General features: G+C 40.3%; 1 protein-coding gene across 9 annotated transcripts in view; it reads right to left on the bottom strand.

The window, feature by feature from the left end:
• Window positions 1-8,172: 8,172 nt before the first annotated feature.
• Window positions 8,173-18,278, bottom strand: part of LOC132575191 (chromodomain-helicase-DNA-binding protein 7-like) — a 313,791-nt gene continuing 303,685 nt past the window's right edge. For all 9 annotated transcript variants that reach the window (XM_060243733.1, XM_060243739.1, XM_060243741.1 and 6 more), the window contains 5 exons: window positions 16,969-17,408; window positions 15,279-15,500; window positions 12,219-12,359; window positions 10,799-10,903; window positions 8,173-10,027 (listed from right to left, as the gene is read on the bottom strand). In XM_060243733.1, coding sequence (XP_060099716.1) covers window positions 9,086-10,027; window positions 10,799-10,903; window positions 12,219-12,359; window positions 15,279-15,500; window positions 16,969-17,408 — 1,850 coding nt within the window. In that variant the 3' untranslated portion in view covers window positions 8,173-9,085. The remainder of the gene's footprint in view (window positions 10,028-10,798; window positions 10,904-12,218; window positions 12,360-15,278; window positions 15,501-16,968; window positions 17,409-18,278) is intronic.

Below are 18,278 nucleotides of genomic sequence, written 5' to 3'. Positions count from 1 at the left end.
GCACCCTGCAGAAAACAAGGCAATTGCATGGAGATGGGGGGGGGGGGGACGGTCAGCATTCTTGTACCTGCTTTTCCTCCCTGCATATTCAGTGAATGTGTGGGGCTGTCTTGTGTATCAGGCTAAAGACTGAGGCACAAGTAAAATCAAGGAAATAGCTCCAGATTCTGGTGCATTAGAACCACTGCAGAACATGGAGCAGATCAGTAAGCATCAGGGTTTCCTTTCTTTTCAGTTTTCAGGAAATACCACCAACAAAGATACTTTAAGGTAAAGTAAATGGCTTAAAAATGCACAAACTGAACACACAATATAAACGGAACCAAGATTCTGAATTCTTGCAATATACATGGCAAAATAGATGCTGTTTCTACTGCCGGGGATGGGCATATAATTTTGGGTGGGTGGGTGGGTTTGTTGGTGATCCTGCATAAACATAGCAAGAAATAGGATTTCTGTGTACAGATTCCTCCTTTTGCTGTTCATCATTAATTTCTGCCTGCTATAAAGATGCACTTTATTACCATTTTAACTGTTTATCAATCAGTTATATGAATTTTCTTCTCTGTGAGCAGGACAGTGACCACACAACATTTTAGCTGAGGGAAAATGCTGATGTGCTTTTGTTTTTAAGAATATTCTTTAAGAATTGACATTTGCAAATGACCTTCTACTGTACATGAAAATCTGTTCCACATGTAATGAACGTGAAAGTGTAAGTGTGCAGCTTTCAACTAGCATTTTTCTTTCAAAAAACATCAAAGGTGGATGTTCTTTAATTTTACTTTAACTTTACTTTGTTAGAATACTGAATAGATGAGTCTAATTAATTAAATCAGCACACATAGTTCCAATGCTGCACCTTCCCATTACTGAACTTCTAACCTGACATAAATACATTGCATACTCTAACCTGTTTCTCCTGATTATTAACCTTGAGCATGGCAACCTATAAATCATCTATGAAACAGCTGGTGCTCAGCATTGCCCTAAAGGTGTATGATTACTATCGGTTTGTATGTGTTACACACATACACACAGAGAGACTCATATATGAAAAATTCATTGAAGAGCTTGGTATTGTAAGACTTATTATAATGAATTTCCACAAAAACATAGATCATATTGGAAATAGATGTCGGCTTATTATAATGCAGCCATTTATATCTTCCTGAATTGCCTAGTCCATGACTCAGCTGTTGTCTTAAAAGTCAAATGTGATGATTCCTGAATAGATTTACAGTGGTCAATTAGCACTTCAGGATGGGTACTTGCATTTAGTCATTGTACCGACAGTAGTGTTGTATGATCTAGAAACATACAGTAGACAAGTTATAAAAGCAAGAAACCCTCTGTGCCAGTGGTATTCAACACATGGGTTGGCAGGCACATTCAGGTGGGCTGTGAACCCCTAAAGAATCATTATTTGTTCATTGCTTTTTGGAACTGCTGCTAGTGTGCATGTATAGACAGCAAGGATGTCATACCTCTTGCCCGCATCTTATTACATGCACGTATGTCACGTTATAGTGAATGCACATAAAGCCTGCATGTAAGAAAGAGCCAACATGTGTTCACTTTACAAATGAAACTATGGACCAGTACCAAATAAATGTGGAAGTTCAATCACATACAGCTGTATATACATTAAGTGTGATGTGAGAAGTACTCCATGTACATAAAAAATCAAGTGAAACTGTACACAGATCGTACATGTGCTCGATGTAAGTTGTGAACAGGGCTCAACAGGAACAGTGGGACAATGAGATGAAGGTATACAGTGGTAGAGGGGATTCCCTTTTAGCACAGGCAGGTTCACGAAATTGCCTCTCCTCTTCCTGCCACAGAACACCATGTGACTTCCTGTTGTATGCTTGCAATTCCATGAATTTTGTGCCGACAACTTGAGGTAAAGGTGAATCCAAGGTCTGGGAAGTCTGAAGACTGCAGTTCTATGGGATGTGGATGGCATGTTTACAAACTTCTTGTCTCTTGAACAATAGAAAACATGAACTTGCCTTATACTGAATCAGACCAATGGTCTATCAAGGTCAGTACTGTCTGTTCTTACTAGCAGTGGCCCTCCAAGGTCTCAGGCACAGGTCTTTCACATCACCTACTGTCAGATCCTTTTGACATGAGATTGTGGGGATCAAAGCTGGGTCCTTCTGAATGCCAAGCAGATACTCCTCTCTTCCTGAGTCATGCCACCTCTGACACATATTTGTGAACCACCACATATTTTTGAGGCAATAAACAGTGTCATGGTTGCTGGCATATTATGGACCAATGGATGCTAGGATAAAAAAAACCCCTGAGTATAAAGGCTTTTCCAGTCCCTTATTTCCCTAGGGGAAAAGAGAACTGGAATCACATATTGAGGCACGAAGGATGCAGGCAAGGAGGAAGTTAGCAGACACTTTGTCCACATGCATAAAAACTTTCCACTTTTTCAGGGCACTCTTTTGAGCTCTGGATAAGCTATTTGATGGAGGCCTGAAACAACCAAAACAAAACTTCAAAAATAAAAAAAGAAACAAAGCTGCAGCATCTTCCAGAGAGCTCACCTGAACTGACATATTCTAAAATAAAGGATATTAGTCAACTTCACCTGGCTTGGGCTCTTTTACAAAAACCAAATATTGTTCAAAATGAAGGCTATCTGGTGACACATCCCTAGCGAAGGCCCAAACTGCAGGAGATCAGACCATTTTTGGATACTACCTAAACTCCCTCTGGAGAACAGAGAGCAGTAATCAGTATCATTTGCTTTGGTTGGTGTACTCTTAAGTAGACACACACATATAAGCACCTCAAATTTTATATCCATATATATATAATGACAAAGTTTATTCAATCTTGGGACAGCATGTATGTGGCTGGAATAGCACTGGGAAGAATAGTGTTGTCACATTTATGTACATTAGGTTCAGCAGGTTCAATGGCAAATGAAATCTGCTAATGCACAAATCAGCTTTCACAGAGCTTTTCCAGAAGTCTATTCACATTCAGCTTCAGTACAATATGTGTGAGTAGTCAAGTATTACCCTGACCTGGTGGGCCCAGTCTCCTCAGATCTCAGAAGCTAAGTAGGGCCCAGGCCAGTACTTGGATAGGAAACCACCAAGGAAGTTGCTACACAGAGGCAGGCAATGGCAAACCACCTCTGTTCTTATCTTGCCTTAAAAACTTTTAACTTGAAGACACTTTCCACCACAACTACAAAATGACAAACAACTATGTTTTAGAGCTAACACACATTAAAAATTAAACAAGTCATGGGGCTCATATGACATTTGCAAAGAACTCAGGGAAGTTCATTATTTTATTTATTTTATTACTTTATGCATATTCCACCATCTCCCCAAAGGCGCTTACAAAATTCTCTTCTCTATTTTATCCTCACAAGAACCCTGTGAGGTAGGTTAGAAAGTTAGCAGGTGTTCTGCCTGAGGTCAGAAATCAAATGAAGTGCCATTACACTGGCAGAACAGCACTTTTAGATGCAAGCTATAAAATATAACACTAACATCTATATTGCTGGCCTCCTGCCAATTAGGACATAACCTCTGAAAAAGGCTAAGGTAGATTTTCAGAAATGCATCACTAGCTTGTGGAATTCACTCCCACAAGATATGGTGATAGTTGCTTTACTAGAAAGAGTAAAAGATGGTGAGATTCATGAAGGGTGGATCTATCAAATATTATTACCCACAACATTTATTTACAGTAAACACTATAAAAGAATTGTACAAAAACCTTGTAACAGAATCACTTTGTCCAGAGATAGCATGTATCCGAAATCCAGACAGATGGGGAAGTTACCTTCATTCCTTGTGCACTTCTCAGAGGTGTCTAGCTCTCCTATCTGGGAATGCTAGGCAAGATGAAACATGATTTGATCCAGTGGGACAACTTTTGGAACTATCCCATTTTTTTTTTGGTGGCCTCTGCTTCTGTCCCCAAACTCAGCATCAGTATGAGTCCAAATGGCACCAATCTATCCTTTGATCTGCCATCCCCAAGGTTCAGTGAAAGGCTGTGCTGCCTGGCTTAGAAACCCATGCAATTTGCAAAATCCTATCCTAGCCAAACGCCAAGCTGCAACCATTCCTAGCAAGAGATCCAGCTGTACTCCAGTCTGATCCCAATAGTCACACAACCTAAAATGGTGCCCAGTGTTGTCAATATGACATGAAAACAGTAACAACATTGGCACCAAGATAGCAGCAAAGGCACATCAAAAGAAACTGAGGGACCATTTGATTGACAATAGCTTGAGGAAAATAAACCGATAATCACACTTATCAGTTTCAATAAGTGGAAAGAAAAACCCTCAACAGAAAAATGGCACTGATGTGATTTATGAACCATGCTTTTAAATGGAAGTGTAACCAGGGGGGGGGAAAGGGGGGGGGGAGGAAGCTATGACAGGTGTATCATCTGTGCTGCTACTCTAGAAAACAAGGTAGAGGGAAAACATAAACTTATATGTAGTCTCAATAATAGGATGAGTCCGGACTTTGAACCTAATATTTAAAGGACAAGACAGTTACATCGAGGTCAGTTATCTATATTGCACACTTTCCCCAAAGAAGGACCCAAAGCAGCTTGTATTTTGAGATTTCCATTCTGTAATAAATGTAATTTCCTGGTGGATCTTGTACACATGGTAACTTACAAATAGTATTCTTGTCCACCAATGTTGATGTTGCAGGGACAATCAAGAGATCAATGGTGTCATGCTGTTGTTCTAGGAGTGGGATTCTGCCATTGAACATGCTGGAGGTGTGGTGATTCTGCATCTTGCCTGAGAGTGGGGCTGCACATAACTGCAAGTGAATTAGGCTGATGTAATCTATCATGGTCCTCCAGGCAGCCTTTAAGAATAATGCCATTTTATTGAAGGTCACACTGCAAATTGGTGTACAGCTCTGGCAGCCACTAACACAAATGCATCGCTGAGTCAATAAAGCTGAGTGTGCTGTTTGTGCACAAGCCCAGTGCAAAATTCATTTTAAAACAAGGACCTTTCCACCCCCCCCACCACAAACCTCTCTAATTGTTAAATATTTAATCAATAAGATGATGCTCACTCTGCAGCTGGAAATATGTGCCAGATTGCTTCTAGGACAAATCAAAAGAATATCAAACTATAGTGGAATGTTCTCACACAGGATGCAGGTAACCCTCTGGCCTCAGCTGTCAACACTGGAAAGCTGAAGCAGCAAGAAACAGATCCACAGTCTATCAAATGGATTGTGATCCTAAGTATATTTACTAGGAACAAGTATCACTATTCTCAGTGAGCCTTGCATTTAAATAAGCACACATATATGATTGGGCTGTTATCCATGTAGCACATGTTAAAGCGGGACAGCAGGCTGGCCAGCAATTGAAGCTTTGCTCCGTTGAAATATGGGAGAGTTGGTCATGGGAGACAATAGACATCTTTTAGTAGCACCCTGTGTTTTCCAAGAGAGCCAGTTACACTTTCTGAACCAAACTGGATGTGGAAATACTACAGTGTCACACTTTTCTTTTTTTGCAAATGTAGGATCCCAAGGATTTTTTTAACATTAAGATAGCACTGAAGTGTGATCAGTATTTGCAACTCCTTAATAGAAATAACACTTTTTCATCAAGAAGAAAAGCCACATTTTAAGTACTTAATGGTATCACTCCATGAAAGCAAAACTGGTGAGAAAACCTGGTATTAATCTGCAAAGCCACAAAATATTCCATGCAGTTTTGTACCAATACCACTTAATGGAAAACCTTAAATAGAATTGCATATCAGATGAATTTTTAAAATGCAGAACTTTGCATCATGTATGTAATAGTATAATAGTAGCCATTTTATTTAGGTAGTAATTCTGTCTAAATTTTTCTATGTATCACAGGGATAAACTTGATCCTTCAAGTGGTATGCAGACATCAAGAAATAGATGCAGAAGTTTTGAACCACTGGAGGCTTCCACCTGTGAATATAACTCTTCTGCTGCAGCAAGGGGTCTTGAGTCTGAGGAAGGCTTAGCTCATCAGCAGAATGGGGACCCTTGGATCCAATCCTAAAATACTTTTTAAATAAAAATGGCAATGCCCTACCTTCTACACTCCATTTAATTTCTCTTTTCGTCATATGCATATCCCACTTTTTCCTGAAGTTTTAGCAGCACTGTTTTAATATTTTAAGATATAGTTGTTCACATGTGGAAAGACCCCACAGGTCTCAACAGAGCGCTGCCCATGCATGTATGTCAGCTCATTAAAGTGATAAAAGAGAACAGAACTTACCTTGCTTTCTACTGTATTTACTTCCACTCTATGCAAGCTACCTGGGATCCAGGAAAAATAGAATGGCAACCTAGGAAGCACATGCACCATTCCCCTTGTCCTGTGCACTGGTCTGTCCATGGGCACAATGCCATTGAGCCCTGTGAGGATTCTTCTGTGCATGCTTGCCATGTACCTACACGGGGAAGGATTATGTCACCAATGAAAGCAAGCTTTACACTTGTAACCTGCTTTTCGTATCAAAGCGACTTCTTCCAATCTATTGTTTATAAATTTCCAAAAGACAGTGTTTTTGCTACAGCAAAAAAAATGTTAGTTTATACTTGACTTGGTCAGTATTTGAGAGGGCTCACACTGTTGTGAAATGGACATGGAGCAATCAGAATTAAATGATGCTCGGGATTGGTGGTGCATGTGTATGTGTATTTGTTTTTAATTGCCTTTGCTCTTGACAATTAAAACTCCTTCCCCAGAGATATCATTAACCTTCATTAAGTTCCTTGCTGCCAGTATAAAAATGAATGTTTTTCTAAGAGTACAGACAAAGACTCTTTCACAGTGGCACTTTTACAATAAATTCCATAGTCAGTTGAAAATGAGTCATTAAAAAGTGAAAAATTTAACAAGCTGATAATATGAATGCATACACAGGATATGCCACTCTTGATCAGACTGATGACCCCTCCAAGTTGGTTTCTAGATTTTTATGATAGGCAACATATGCAAGGCTTGACGGAAAAGAATAATGCATTCAGTCAACTATGCAATAATGTGTATAAAGAAAAGAAATCTTTTCTGACCTCCATTAGCTTTCTATGATCTGTTAAAGTGGAGGTAACAAGACATTTTGATCTTTGCTAATTCAAACGATGCACATTTTTCATTCATAACAATATTCACTTTACAGCTATTTGTTACTAACTTTTTTTTCTCATTCATGGAAACTCTTTACTCCAGCATACTGCACTCTCTCATAAACATGTGACTCTAATTGAACCATGTTCTTAGAGTAACGGTCACTTTAAGTTCATACTACTGGGTGCCCCACATCAGCTAAATAAACTTACAGCTAGTTCATAATTGTAAAAATAGATCTGTACTTATCAATTTCTGGGGCTTTCTGTAGTATATTAACAGAAATTATGCACCTGACAGATCTAGCTTTTCACCTTCCACAGTGCAGTGCCGAACCCTTCAACTTCATGTCAGGGTTGCTGTGTGCTCATTCTGGTGAAACTGCAGTGAAAACAATAACTCTCAAATGATACATTATCAAAGGTCACAAAAAGGTCCAAATCAGTGCCTCCCCAGAAGCAGCTTAAGTCTTCTAAAAAGTGGGTCAGTTTTAGTTTCCTGTAGGTTGCCTGACAGTAGTTTCTGGCATCACAGGCTCTGGTCCACAGGATACCACAGAGCCTTTATGTTCCTGCTCAAACTACAGCATTGTGTTTTTCTACCCATTAACCAAGGATAAATGACCTAGATATTGTGCCTATCAAAGCCTCATTTCTCTTTTACCCTTTTGTTCTTTAATGTACCACATTATCACACGCTGAACACATTGGAAAGTATTCCTAGTCTCACAAGCCCCTTTGAGAGAGTAATGCAGGGTTTTGTGTGTCTTTCTCTAGCCTTAGCTAAAATAGAATAATACGAGAATAATTCAGGATTCTTCTTCTTGTCTATTTCTCATACAATACCGATTCAGTATATTTCTGAATAGTAAAGCTGGCAAAAATGATATACAAAACAGAAAAATTGAGAAAAAATAAAAAACCCCACAAGAATGTATTTGCTTCTCTTATGAATACAAAAAATAACAAACACCAGTTATAATTTCTCTAAGCACTACATTCTATAAATTACATCTCTGCATATCATGAGTCACTTTTATTAAAAGCATCATTACTACAGTTGGCAGCAATTTACATCTTATCTTACATGATAGCAGTTTCCAAGAAAAAAAATAAAAAGACATCACAACAAAGAAAAACAAATACATTTACAAAGTCATGTCTGTAAACTTCAAGGCTAGTTTAGAGTTGAGGTAATGCTGTTTAGCTTTGTGGCTAAAGTAACAAAGTCCTTTAATTTAAAAAAGGTACCTGATTTTTAAAAAATTTTGTTTTACCAGTGCATTACAAGATCACGAGACGATTTAACTGTAGTTTTTATCCTGCAAGAACCTTTTCAGTGGGAAATTTCCAAAAGGTACTCTTCACATTCAACAGCTGCCTTATTATTGCTGTGCCTCAAGACAGAGAGACATTCACACTATCATGGAGATTGTCAGAGAATGTGTGTGTTTGTGTGTATGTGCACGACTGAACTCCCATATAGTCACAATGATGCGCAAATATGATATGTATGGTAAATTTCATCTTGACCTTCACAGCAAAGAATAAAAATAAAAAATTAAATATATAACTTCATACTTCCTTTAAGCAGCACTTCCTTCTATTTAGTGCCACTCTATTACAAATTGCTGCTTTTATAATACCAATGGTACCAAAAGGAAAAAAAAGCAGAGCATTATGTCAATTTCCTTAAAAAGACATGATCACCTCTCAATTTCATCTCTCCTAGGGATAATAAATAATGCACTGCACAATACTTAATGACCAAGATACCTTTTGACACATCTGTATAACATGACTTGAACGTTTCTTTTGCTACACTATGTTACAGAACAGCTTATAAAAACTAATTATGGACATTAACTGTGAGTGTAAACAGTAGGACTACCACTTGTCAAAATTTAAAACACTTTAACAGTAACTGGTACTGCTTACTCATCATTTTCATTGTTTTCTATTTCATCCCCCCCATCAAGTGAGTCTAATTCTTCACCCTGTGCTATTTCATCTTCTAAAGCGGAGGAATCTGCAGTTTTATCAAGGCTCTCCTCTGCATCACTGCCTTCTAGATTTTCTTCATCTTTAAAGACAGCTCCTTCAGTTTTATCAGTAACCTTCACTTCACTGGAGCCCACTGAATTCTGAAGTCCTGCTAATGCTGGGAAACCAGGTAGTGTTAATCCTCCCAGTCCTGGAGGTAGAAACATAGATGGATAGAATAGGCCAGGAGCCATGGTGGACAGAAGGAAAGGATTGAAAGTCAGAGGGTTGGCAGGCAATCCAGTGTTGGTCGTGGTAGTGGCAGCAGCCGCAGCAGCAGTTGCACTGACAGATCCATTTGCAGAGTCAGTGGCAGAAACAGTGTCTGTGCTTTTCTCTGAGTCTTTGTTCTCCTCTTCATTCTCAGTCTTCTTCTCTTCTACTTTTGAAGTGCCATCTTCAGTTTCTCCTTGACTGGAAGCCATAGTGGTGTTTCCAGAAGCAGCTGTTATTGGGTTATTCAACAATCCGCTTAGTCCAAACATGTTAGGCAACCCTGCCATACCTGGCAACATCAGAGGCAGCATGGCAGCTGGATTTTTAGAATCACCTCCAGCAGCAGCAGCTGTCGCTAGTCCTGGAGGGAAGCCCATGAGACCTGCAAGCTGGAGAGACTGTAGGTTCTGTAAATTCTGAAGGCTCGTGAGATCCATTCCAGCGAACAGACTGTTCATTAGCAGTGGGTTAATTCCCGAAGTTGAAGCTACAGCAGCAGCTGCTGCAGCTGCTTTGGCAATTTCGCTTTTTGGCCTTCTCCCTCTTCTGCTTGCTCCCTCTTCCCGCACAACAGGTCCTGTGAGAAGACGGTCAAACATGGACTCTGGAACAAAACCCTGCATTCAGGAAGAAAGCACAGCCCATACCATTAGGCTTTGAGTAATGTGGGGATGCCTCTATATTCAGTATCTCATGAAGGACTGCTCACAATATACAGCATAACATGTAATACTAAGGATGGGAAAAACACAGGGTATTTTAGTTAACAGTTCTTATATATGCATTTTAGTTTCTTTCCCATTAGAAAAGAACAGAAAATATAAGCATGACCCAGAAGAGTGTTCCATTAAGCTTATCCTATGACATCGTCCATGTCATTTAAATCTGTGAGTGAACATTGATATCCCATGTGTTGAGTTGCATCTCCAACACCTGCCCCCACTACATGGAAGCAGCAGGCGATGCTCAGAAGATAAAAAGTTTTAAGGAGAAAATCCATCAGCGAATTTACATAAAATAATACACACTGGATTTGGTGAGATTTAATAATAATAAAAGAGAATGGACACCTAAAAACATTTATTTCAAGAACAAAGGTCTCTTAACTGATTTAATCCAAAAATCAGTTGGTCTACTTATTTTGCATTTAACAAAGCATTCATATTTGTCCCAGGAGAGGAATCCACTAACAGAGAATATTAAAGAATTCCACTATGTACCAGCAATCTCAAAATTCTTTATCTGCATTTTTCATTGTTGCTACAATAATCATTTCTTTGCTTTAGAGAGATACAGGTATATAATCAACAAGTTTTTAAAGTATTTAAGAAGACAAATTTACATTCCTTGCAATTGGAAAAAAAAGCCTTAGAAATAAAATTACTTACAGACTGTTTAACTATGTCAGTCCAATCTGGAGCAACAGCAAATTCTGGATTTTCTTCCAGCCATCTAGGCAGGTCCTTCATTGGAGGGGCCATAGCTCCACCCATCTAATTAATTTTTTAGAAACAGAAAGTAAGCATGCTATCACATATTTTATTATTCTGTTAAAACTTGTATAGAATACTAAGAGTCCAAATAAAGCCAAGTTCAACTAAAGCATCACTGACAGGGAAGCATGAGCTGATGTTGTGGTTAACAAAATGAGTAGTAATCCAGAAGGTCTCTGTTCAAGCTCTTGCTTCTGCCATTAACTCACCCAATGGTCTTAAATAAATGACTTTTTCCAAGTTACAGGCCCACATTTACAATATGGAGATAATTATACTGACCTACCTTACCGTGTGGTTGTTAGGATTAAAATAAGATAATGTAATACAAAGCGCTTAGAAGCCTGAGAAGAATCCTGTTCAGAATTCTACTGACATCTAGTCGAAAGGGATTGCCCCCACTAAAGTGTTCCTAAGATGGCATTGTGAAAGTGCCATATAATTGCTATGAAGAATAAAATGGTTTCCCAAATATCACTGAAAAATTTTGCCATTCAGAATCAAGAATGACAAATGGGAGCCTGCAATCCTCCAATGGGATGGGGAGAATCCCATCTTAGTGGACCTGGTGCAGCCCTTGGACTCCCTGAAGCTTCTGCCTTCCCTCCTGCCCCACTGCTCTATGGGGTTTGCCCAGAGTAGCTCTGGGTGGACCAGTCAAAGCTTCCTCCCTCCATTTCTGCTCTTGGCAGTTAGTGTGGAGTTGCTCCGTGTGGGCCCACTAAGGTTTCCTACCTCTATGCTCTTGGTGGCTTGCCTGCAGCTGCTCTGAGCATACCTGCTGCCTCTCCTCCCCTTCCGCCCTGCTCTCAGCAGCTTGCTTGGAATTGCTCTGAATGGACCTGAGGCTTCCTTTCCCGCCCTTCCTGCTTTTGGTGGCTCGCCCAAAGTTGCTCTGAGTGAGCCTGCCTCTCCCCGCCCTTGGTGGTTTGCCTAGGCAACTCTGTATGAATTCACCAAGGCTTCCCTCCTCATACCTGCCAGCAGATCCGAGGCTGTGTTGCTTGCATATGTGCAGGCAACGCTGCTTTTTTGGGGGGAGGTGGTGGTTACTTTTCAGATTTTTCTGCAAACTTAGGGGGTCACCCAAGTTTGCAGAAAAGCTTGTTTGGGTAAGTGTGGCTCCTATCTATGAATTTAGATGTCTGCAGATAGGGCACACACTTGGGAATTATATACTGTGCTCAAAGAGATACCGCATGCTTAACAGAATTGAGATTATTGAAGAATGAATTGTTCATAAAGTTTCTTATTGAAATTGAAGTGCTAGTTTGAAATTACATTGAATCAGAGAGCAGACTGTTTAAAAATTTACCTTCTTGCCATTTCGCTTATTTACAACAGGTACCCTCTCTTCTCCAGTTAATGTGTTTATATCCAGTTTATTGGGGTTTCGACATCTGTGCCGTTTCTGCTTCGGCTTTTGAAATGGGGAAAACAGCACATCTGCACTCTTCTAAAAAGGAGGAATTCAATGGATTACTTTTGGGATTATGATCTTTTCTGTAAAAGCAACTAAGGCTGAAATGCATTTTGGCTTCTTAACAATCGTTTCTATTAGGTAATGTTGCTTTATATTTCAAGCAATTGGCATAACCCAAATTAAAAATCCTCATATTATAACTAGTGCTGTTCTCTGACATTATAGGAGAACATGGGGAACCTGCAAGGACTTGAAAAAGGACTCTCATTCCCTCCTTCCCAATTTTCTCTTTCCCTTTCCTAGAGACCCATAGCCTCTTTCCTTTGCTTGATTCCTTTTCTCTTTCTAGGGTTGCCAATGTCCAGGTAGGGTCTAGCAATATCTTGAAATCACAATAGATCTCCCGGCTAGAGATCAGTTTTCCCATTAGGGCTGCCAACTCTAGGTTGGGAAATTCCTGGAGATTAGGGAAGGTGAGGTTTGAGGAGGGAAGTGACCTCAGCAGAATATAATGCCACAGAGTCTACTCTGCAAAGCAGCCGTTTTCTCCCAGTGGATCTCGGTCATCTGGAGAGCAGATATAATTCTGAACGATCTCTAGTCCCCACCTGCAGGTTGGCAACCTAGTTCTCATAAAGAAATTCCTTGCTTAAAGCTACAGGCATTTTATCATTTTGGCTTTTTTAACCATCCCCCCATCTATTTTTTTCTACAAACCTGGGGCCCTTTTCAGATTTGTAAAATGCTTGTCTTGTCATACATAGATCCAATCACTAAATTTAAGTATTCAATGGCTATTGCAACCCTAGTTCTCATAAGGAAACAGAATCTAACAGCATTATAGCCCTCTGAGGTCCCTTTCCTCCTCAAACCCCACTTTCCTGAGGCTCCATCCCCCCAGATCTCTAGGAATTGCCTAATCTAGATTTGGCAACCCTATCTCCTTCTGATCCAACAACCAACCTACCTTTATCTGCCCTTCTATATCAAGCTCTCCCACAGAAGAGCAGCCTCTACCTAGGAAAACTGGCCCAGTTGTGTGATGAGGGCCACTAGGCCAGGCCCACTTGCATGGTAGGGAACCCTCAACGACTTTTGTGGTGGCACCTCACTTTCCTCTATATCCCCCTCCCCACACTATTCCCTCTTTCTGTCCCAAAGGCAACCCCCATATCCTCTCCCTTTTCCCTGCCTCATTCTCTCATTCTCAGTCATTCACCCACCTTTTTATTTGCCTCCCATCTTCAGCTCATATTATTCTCTTCCCCTTTTATCCACACAACAATCCTGTGAGGTAGGTTAGGCTGAAAATATGTGACTGGTCCCAGATCACCCAGTGAACTTCCAAAACAGGATGGGGATTTAAACCTGTGTTTTCCAGACCCTGCTCTGAAACTCTAACTACTACACTGCACTTTCATAGGATGGCTGCTGTTGAATAGTAGCAATCAAAGAGAAAGAGAACAAAGAAATATCTAAATTATGAAAGTCTGTGTTCTAAGCTGCTATGCTCTAAGATACTTCATACATAGAATAATGCTCCACATATGTCAGAAAAAGGATACTAAATCTCAATATCTACTATTGGTTAATGTAACAATATGTAATGTTGCATACACTTGTAGAAATAGATACAATATTTCAAATCCCCAGATTATAGGCTTGGATTCCTCTTGTAAAAAGCAGCGTCTGAGAAATAACAGTCCAAGACGCTTAAGGAGTGACTTTTGAAGAGGAGAATCCGTAGGCAAATGCAAATATCCAAATTTTCAGAAGGGAATAAATGCAATGCTTCCAATGCGCAGTACTATGCGACTTCCAGATTAGACATGTGTTTCAGGAATGAAGCCCTTCTTCAGGCGAATACTTCCGTGTTCAGTCAAAATTTTTGCTTAATGAGGTCTGAATTACAAAGTTCTGTCCGGCATACCTCACAAAGTTCAAACTTTCAGGCATACGCCCATGGATTCTCTTCCTCAAAAGTTGCTCCTTAATCTTCTTGGACTGTTATTGCTCAGATGTTGCTTTCTACAGGAGGAATCCAAGCCTATATATTATCTGTGGATTTGAAATGTTGTACTGACATTTCTACAAGTGTGTTCAACATTACATATTGTTACATTAACCAATAGTAGATAATGAGATTTTGCATCCTTTTTCTGACGTATGTGGAGTATTTACAGTTTACATTTGTGTAGCGCCTTAGAACACGGATTTTTGTAATTTACCTTGTTGAACAGTAATGGGCAGCCAAACCTAGTTAACCCATGCAAACTGGATAGTGTCAAGTCCCATGTTTATGGTTACCTAGGGTTGCCAACCTCCAAGAGGGATCTGGAGATCTCCCACAGGTATAACTGAACTCCAGATGACACTGTCCCCCTGAAGAAAATGACTGCTCTGGAGGGCGGACTCTATGACATTATATTTGGCTAAGGCCCCTCCCCTCCCCAAACCCTGCCATCCTCAGACTTCACCATGAAATCTTCAGGAACTTCCCAGTCAGGAGCTGGCAACCTTAGCCAAGCCTAGCCCTGATGAGTCCTTCCTCAAAGGCAAGAACTGGCCTTGAAAGGGCCCTGCCCCTCCCCCCTGCCTTTTTCCTCACATAAACTGAGTCTGGAATAATGTGGCTGCCCAGCAACAGTCACTGAGGAAATTCCTTGCTTAAAGCTACAGGTGCTTCTTTTATCATTTTCAGCTTTTTAAAACCATTCCTCCAATCTATTTTTTTCCTGCAAACCTGGAACCCTTTTCAGATTTGTAAAATGATCTTGTCTTGCCATTCACAGATCCAGTCACCAAATTTAAGTATCCAAAGACTGACTTTGCTATTAGAATATTAGAATTCTAAGAATTATGGAGTTTGCAAGACATGTTAACACACTTAATAAATATGGTGTATCCTAACAAAATGACTAATTTCCACTCCAATAACCAGAATCCACTTACTGGTACATAACTTGGCATATCAACAGTGTAAGAAGGATGCAGTTTAAGCCATTCAACTAAATCCTTGTTTTTAGGAGCATCCTCTCCCACCAGCCTGGTCCCATCCTCTATGTTAATGACAGGGATGTGAGTGTCAGGGTCCAGTTGCCCAGGAGATGGAATGTTTCTTGGTGGGGGGTTTTCCATTTCTTCATCAAACACTTTGGTCATTTCTGCATCCTCCTGTAAAAAGTTGGCAGTGTTACATTTCAAGAGAATACTAATATAAAAGAGGTTTATGAGAAACTTCACAACATACAAGTCACTTCATAAAAAATCTTTTGTATCTGTACTGATTGCATTTGCTGAACATTCTGTACAAATTACTTTCCATTCAACTTCTTTATTATTGTCACTTGGTGTTTCCTCCCATTTTGAAGACAAAATCTTGTTTTCTTGCTGTTCCTATTACTAACATACTTAGATAGAAATATGTCTAAAGACTTTCTGTTCCCTGATGATTCCTCTGTGAGCAGAAGGGACACATCTGAATCCAACCTACTGAATTTGTGGTTTCTGAAATTTAAGGTATCAACTGCAAAATCACAATGAGTTAGATCCAAAGGTCACCTTCTGCTGATAGAAGATACTTTGACCAGTGGAAGAGAGTGATTTTCATTTATTGCATGCTGCCTTCAGGGGCCCCCTCCCTTTTCTCTGTTGTTTTCAGTGTGGAAGCTCTCACAGTCTCAAAAAAAAAATAAAAATAAAAATAGAATGAACAAATGGGCTGACAACACCCTCTTGCTGCTTTTTCTCCCCCCTCAAGCCTCTTTCTTCATACATGGGGTCTCTTCCTGCTCCCCAGCCAATCACAGAGTGCCTCCCTTTACAGATCCATGCTCCAGCGGCTCTTCTCCTCACTGGTTTGGCCTCCTCCAATCCCATGGCTATCTCCCCCCATAAGTTTCCACTCACCATCACCCTGTGTTTTCTTTCCCTGTTTGCCCCGGCAGCTCCCCCAGTGATTCCTCCACCTTCTTGCAGGCTATCCATGACTGAAGTAAGTTCAGTGGGGCCCATGGGTCAACTGGGAGCAGTCCGGAGGTGGAGCCACCATCTCTGGACAAATGCCCAAGCCATCACTTCCGATCACCACTTTGTGCCCCCCATGCTGTCCTTGAGAGACCCCAGTCCTCCGGAAGCAGTATTTTGGGGAGCTCAGTGGACTGCAACAGAAGTTGGAGGCAGGAAACTTTTGTCCCATCAATAGAGTTTTACTGATGTACCATTAATGGAGTATGAAAATGTTATTAAAAAGTTTGTTTTGCAGAGAATGACGCTGAGTACCAATGGTCACAAAGGCCATCTAGCAATGTCATGACAAAGGCAATGTTCAGACCATGACTTTTCAATTCACAGCACACTTTTAGCTACTAAGTTGCTTTAGCTCAAAATGAACCAACTGAAGTGGAACCTGCTTTTTCTAAAATTATTTTTGCTCTGAAGAGGTAAAGAGGTATTAAAAGAGGTAAAGAGGTATTAAAAGACGTTTCAGTGTGTTCAACAGGATGATGGATCTCTGTTTGTTTATGAACAAGGAACTAAAGATTTTTTAAAAAAACCCTTTTTTACATGCTAACCTTATATGCTGAGGTTTACATAATATGATAAGAAACCAACATTAAAGAAAAAAACAGTCCTTCCTTACTGCTGCCAATGATGCTCGTTTGTTGCTCATAAATAACAGATCGAGCCCTTCTACATTTTTCCTTCTTCCTCTCCTCCTTTTCATAGGTGGTTCTACATCAATTAAAGAACCATTTAACAGATGCCTTGTGGGTGTGCGTGAAAGACCTGCTTGTAGCAGTTCCATCTGAGTTTTAAAGGCATCAGACACTGGTGTGGAAACATTAGGTAACAGAAACTTTGAAGGAACAGCTGAAAAAGTTGAGGTAGAACATGTTGCCTCTCGCGAGGCCTTTGATAAGTCCACAATTTTTTCTTGTCCATTTTCTGAGACAACCTGCGATTCTCGCAAATGGGCAACCATTTCCATGAGATTTCTCCTCTTGGCTGCCCTTTCAGCCTCAATTTCAATCTTCCTCCTCCTCCTCCTCCGCTGACGTGGGACTGATAAATTGAGTGCATCTTCCTAAAGAAAAATTAACATTTATTGTTACTAACAAGAACATTACCTTTGATTTTTTTTAACTTTTCGATTTGTTTTTAAATATATATATTTTGATTATTGCTTAAAACTGGCTAAACATATTTCACCTGTTTCTGTTTCTCTAGTTAGAGGCAATTATAGATTTTATGAATGGGAACCCATAATGATTTGTGGGTAGCATCTTTCACTCTCCCCTACCACTTCCTTTCTCTTCCCTGAAACCCCCCAGAGCCTCTTTCCTTTTCCTGCTTTCTTCTCTCCCATCCAACCTACCATTATCTGACCTTCTGTCTTCAGCTCTCACCCCCCACCCCGCCCCAGCCTCTGTCTAGGAAAACTATGGCCCTGTTGTGTGGTGCTGGCCACTAGGCCAAGCCCTCTTACTTGATAGGAAACCCTCAAGGACTTGTGTGTGTGTGTGTGTGGAGGTAACCTCTCTGCTGTAGCCTCTTCCCTGCACTATTTTTTCTTTCCCTCCTCCTGGCAACCCCCACATTGTTTTTCCTTTTCCTGTCTCATTCTCTCTTTTTCAGCCATTCATCAACCTACCTTTTATTTGCCTCCCATCTTCAGCTATATTTATTATTTATTTACTTCATTTATATCCCATGTTTCACCACAGTGGGGACCAAGGCAGCTAACATTATTCTCTCCTCCTCCTTTTTATCCTCATAATAACCCTGTGAGGTAGGTTAGGCTGAAAGTATGTAACTGGTCCAAGATAACCCAGTGAGCTTCCACAGCAAGATGAGGATTCAAACCTGGGTCTCCCAGACCCTACTCTGAAGCTCAAACCACTGCACTACAGTGGCTTTCATAGGGTGGCTGGTGATGAACAGTAGCAAGCA

Source organism: Heteronotia binoei, chromosome 7, assembly GCF_032191835.1.
Source record: "Heteronotia binoei isolate CCM8104 ecotype False Entrance Well chromosome 7, APGP_CSIRO_Hbin_v1, whole genome shotgun sequence".
In the NCBI taxonomy this organism is placed as follows: Eukaryota; Metazoa; Chordata; class Lepidosauria; order Squamata; family Gekkonidae; genus Heteronotia; species Heteronotia binoei.
The sequence above is the reverse complement of the archived record's forward strand: the minus strand, read 5'-3'. Positions and strand labels throughout refer to the sequence as shown.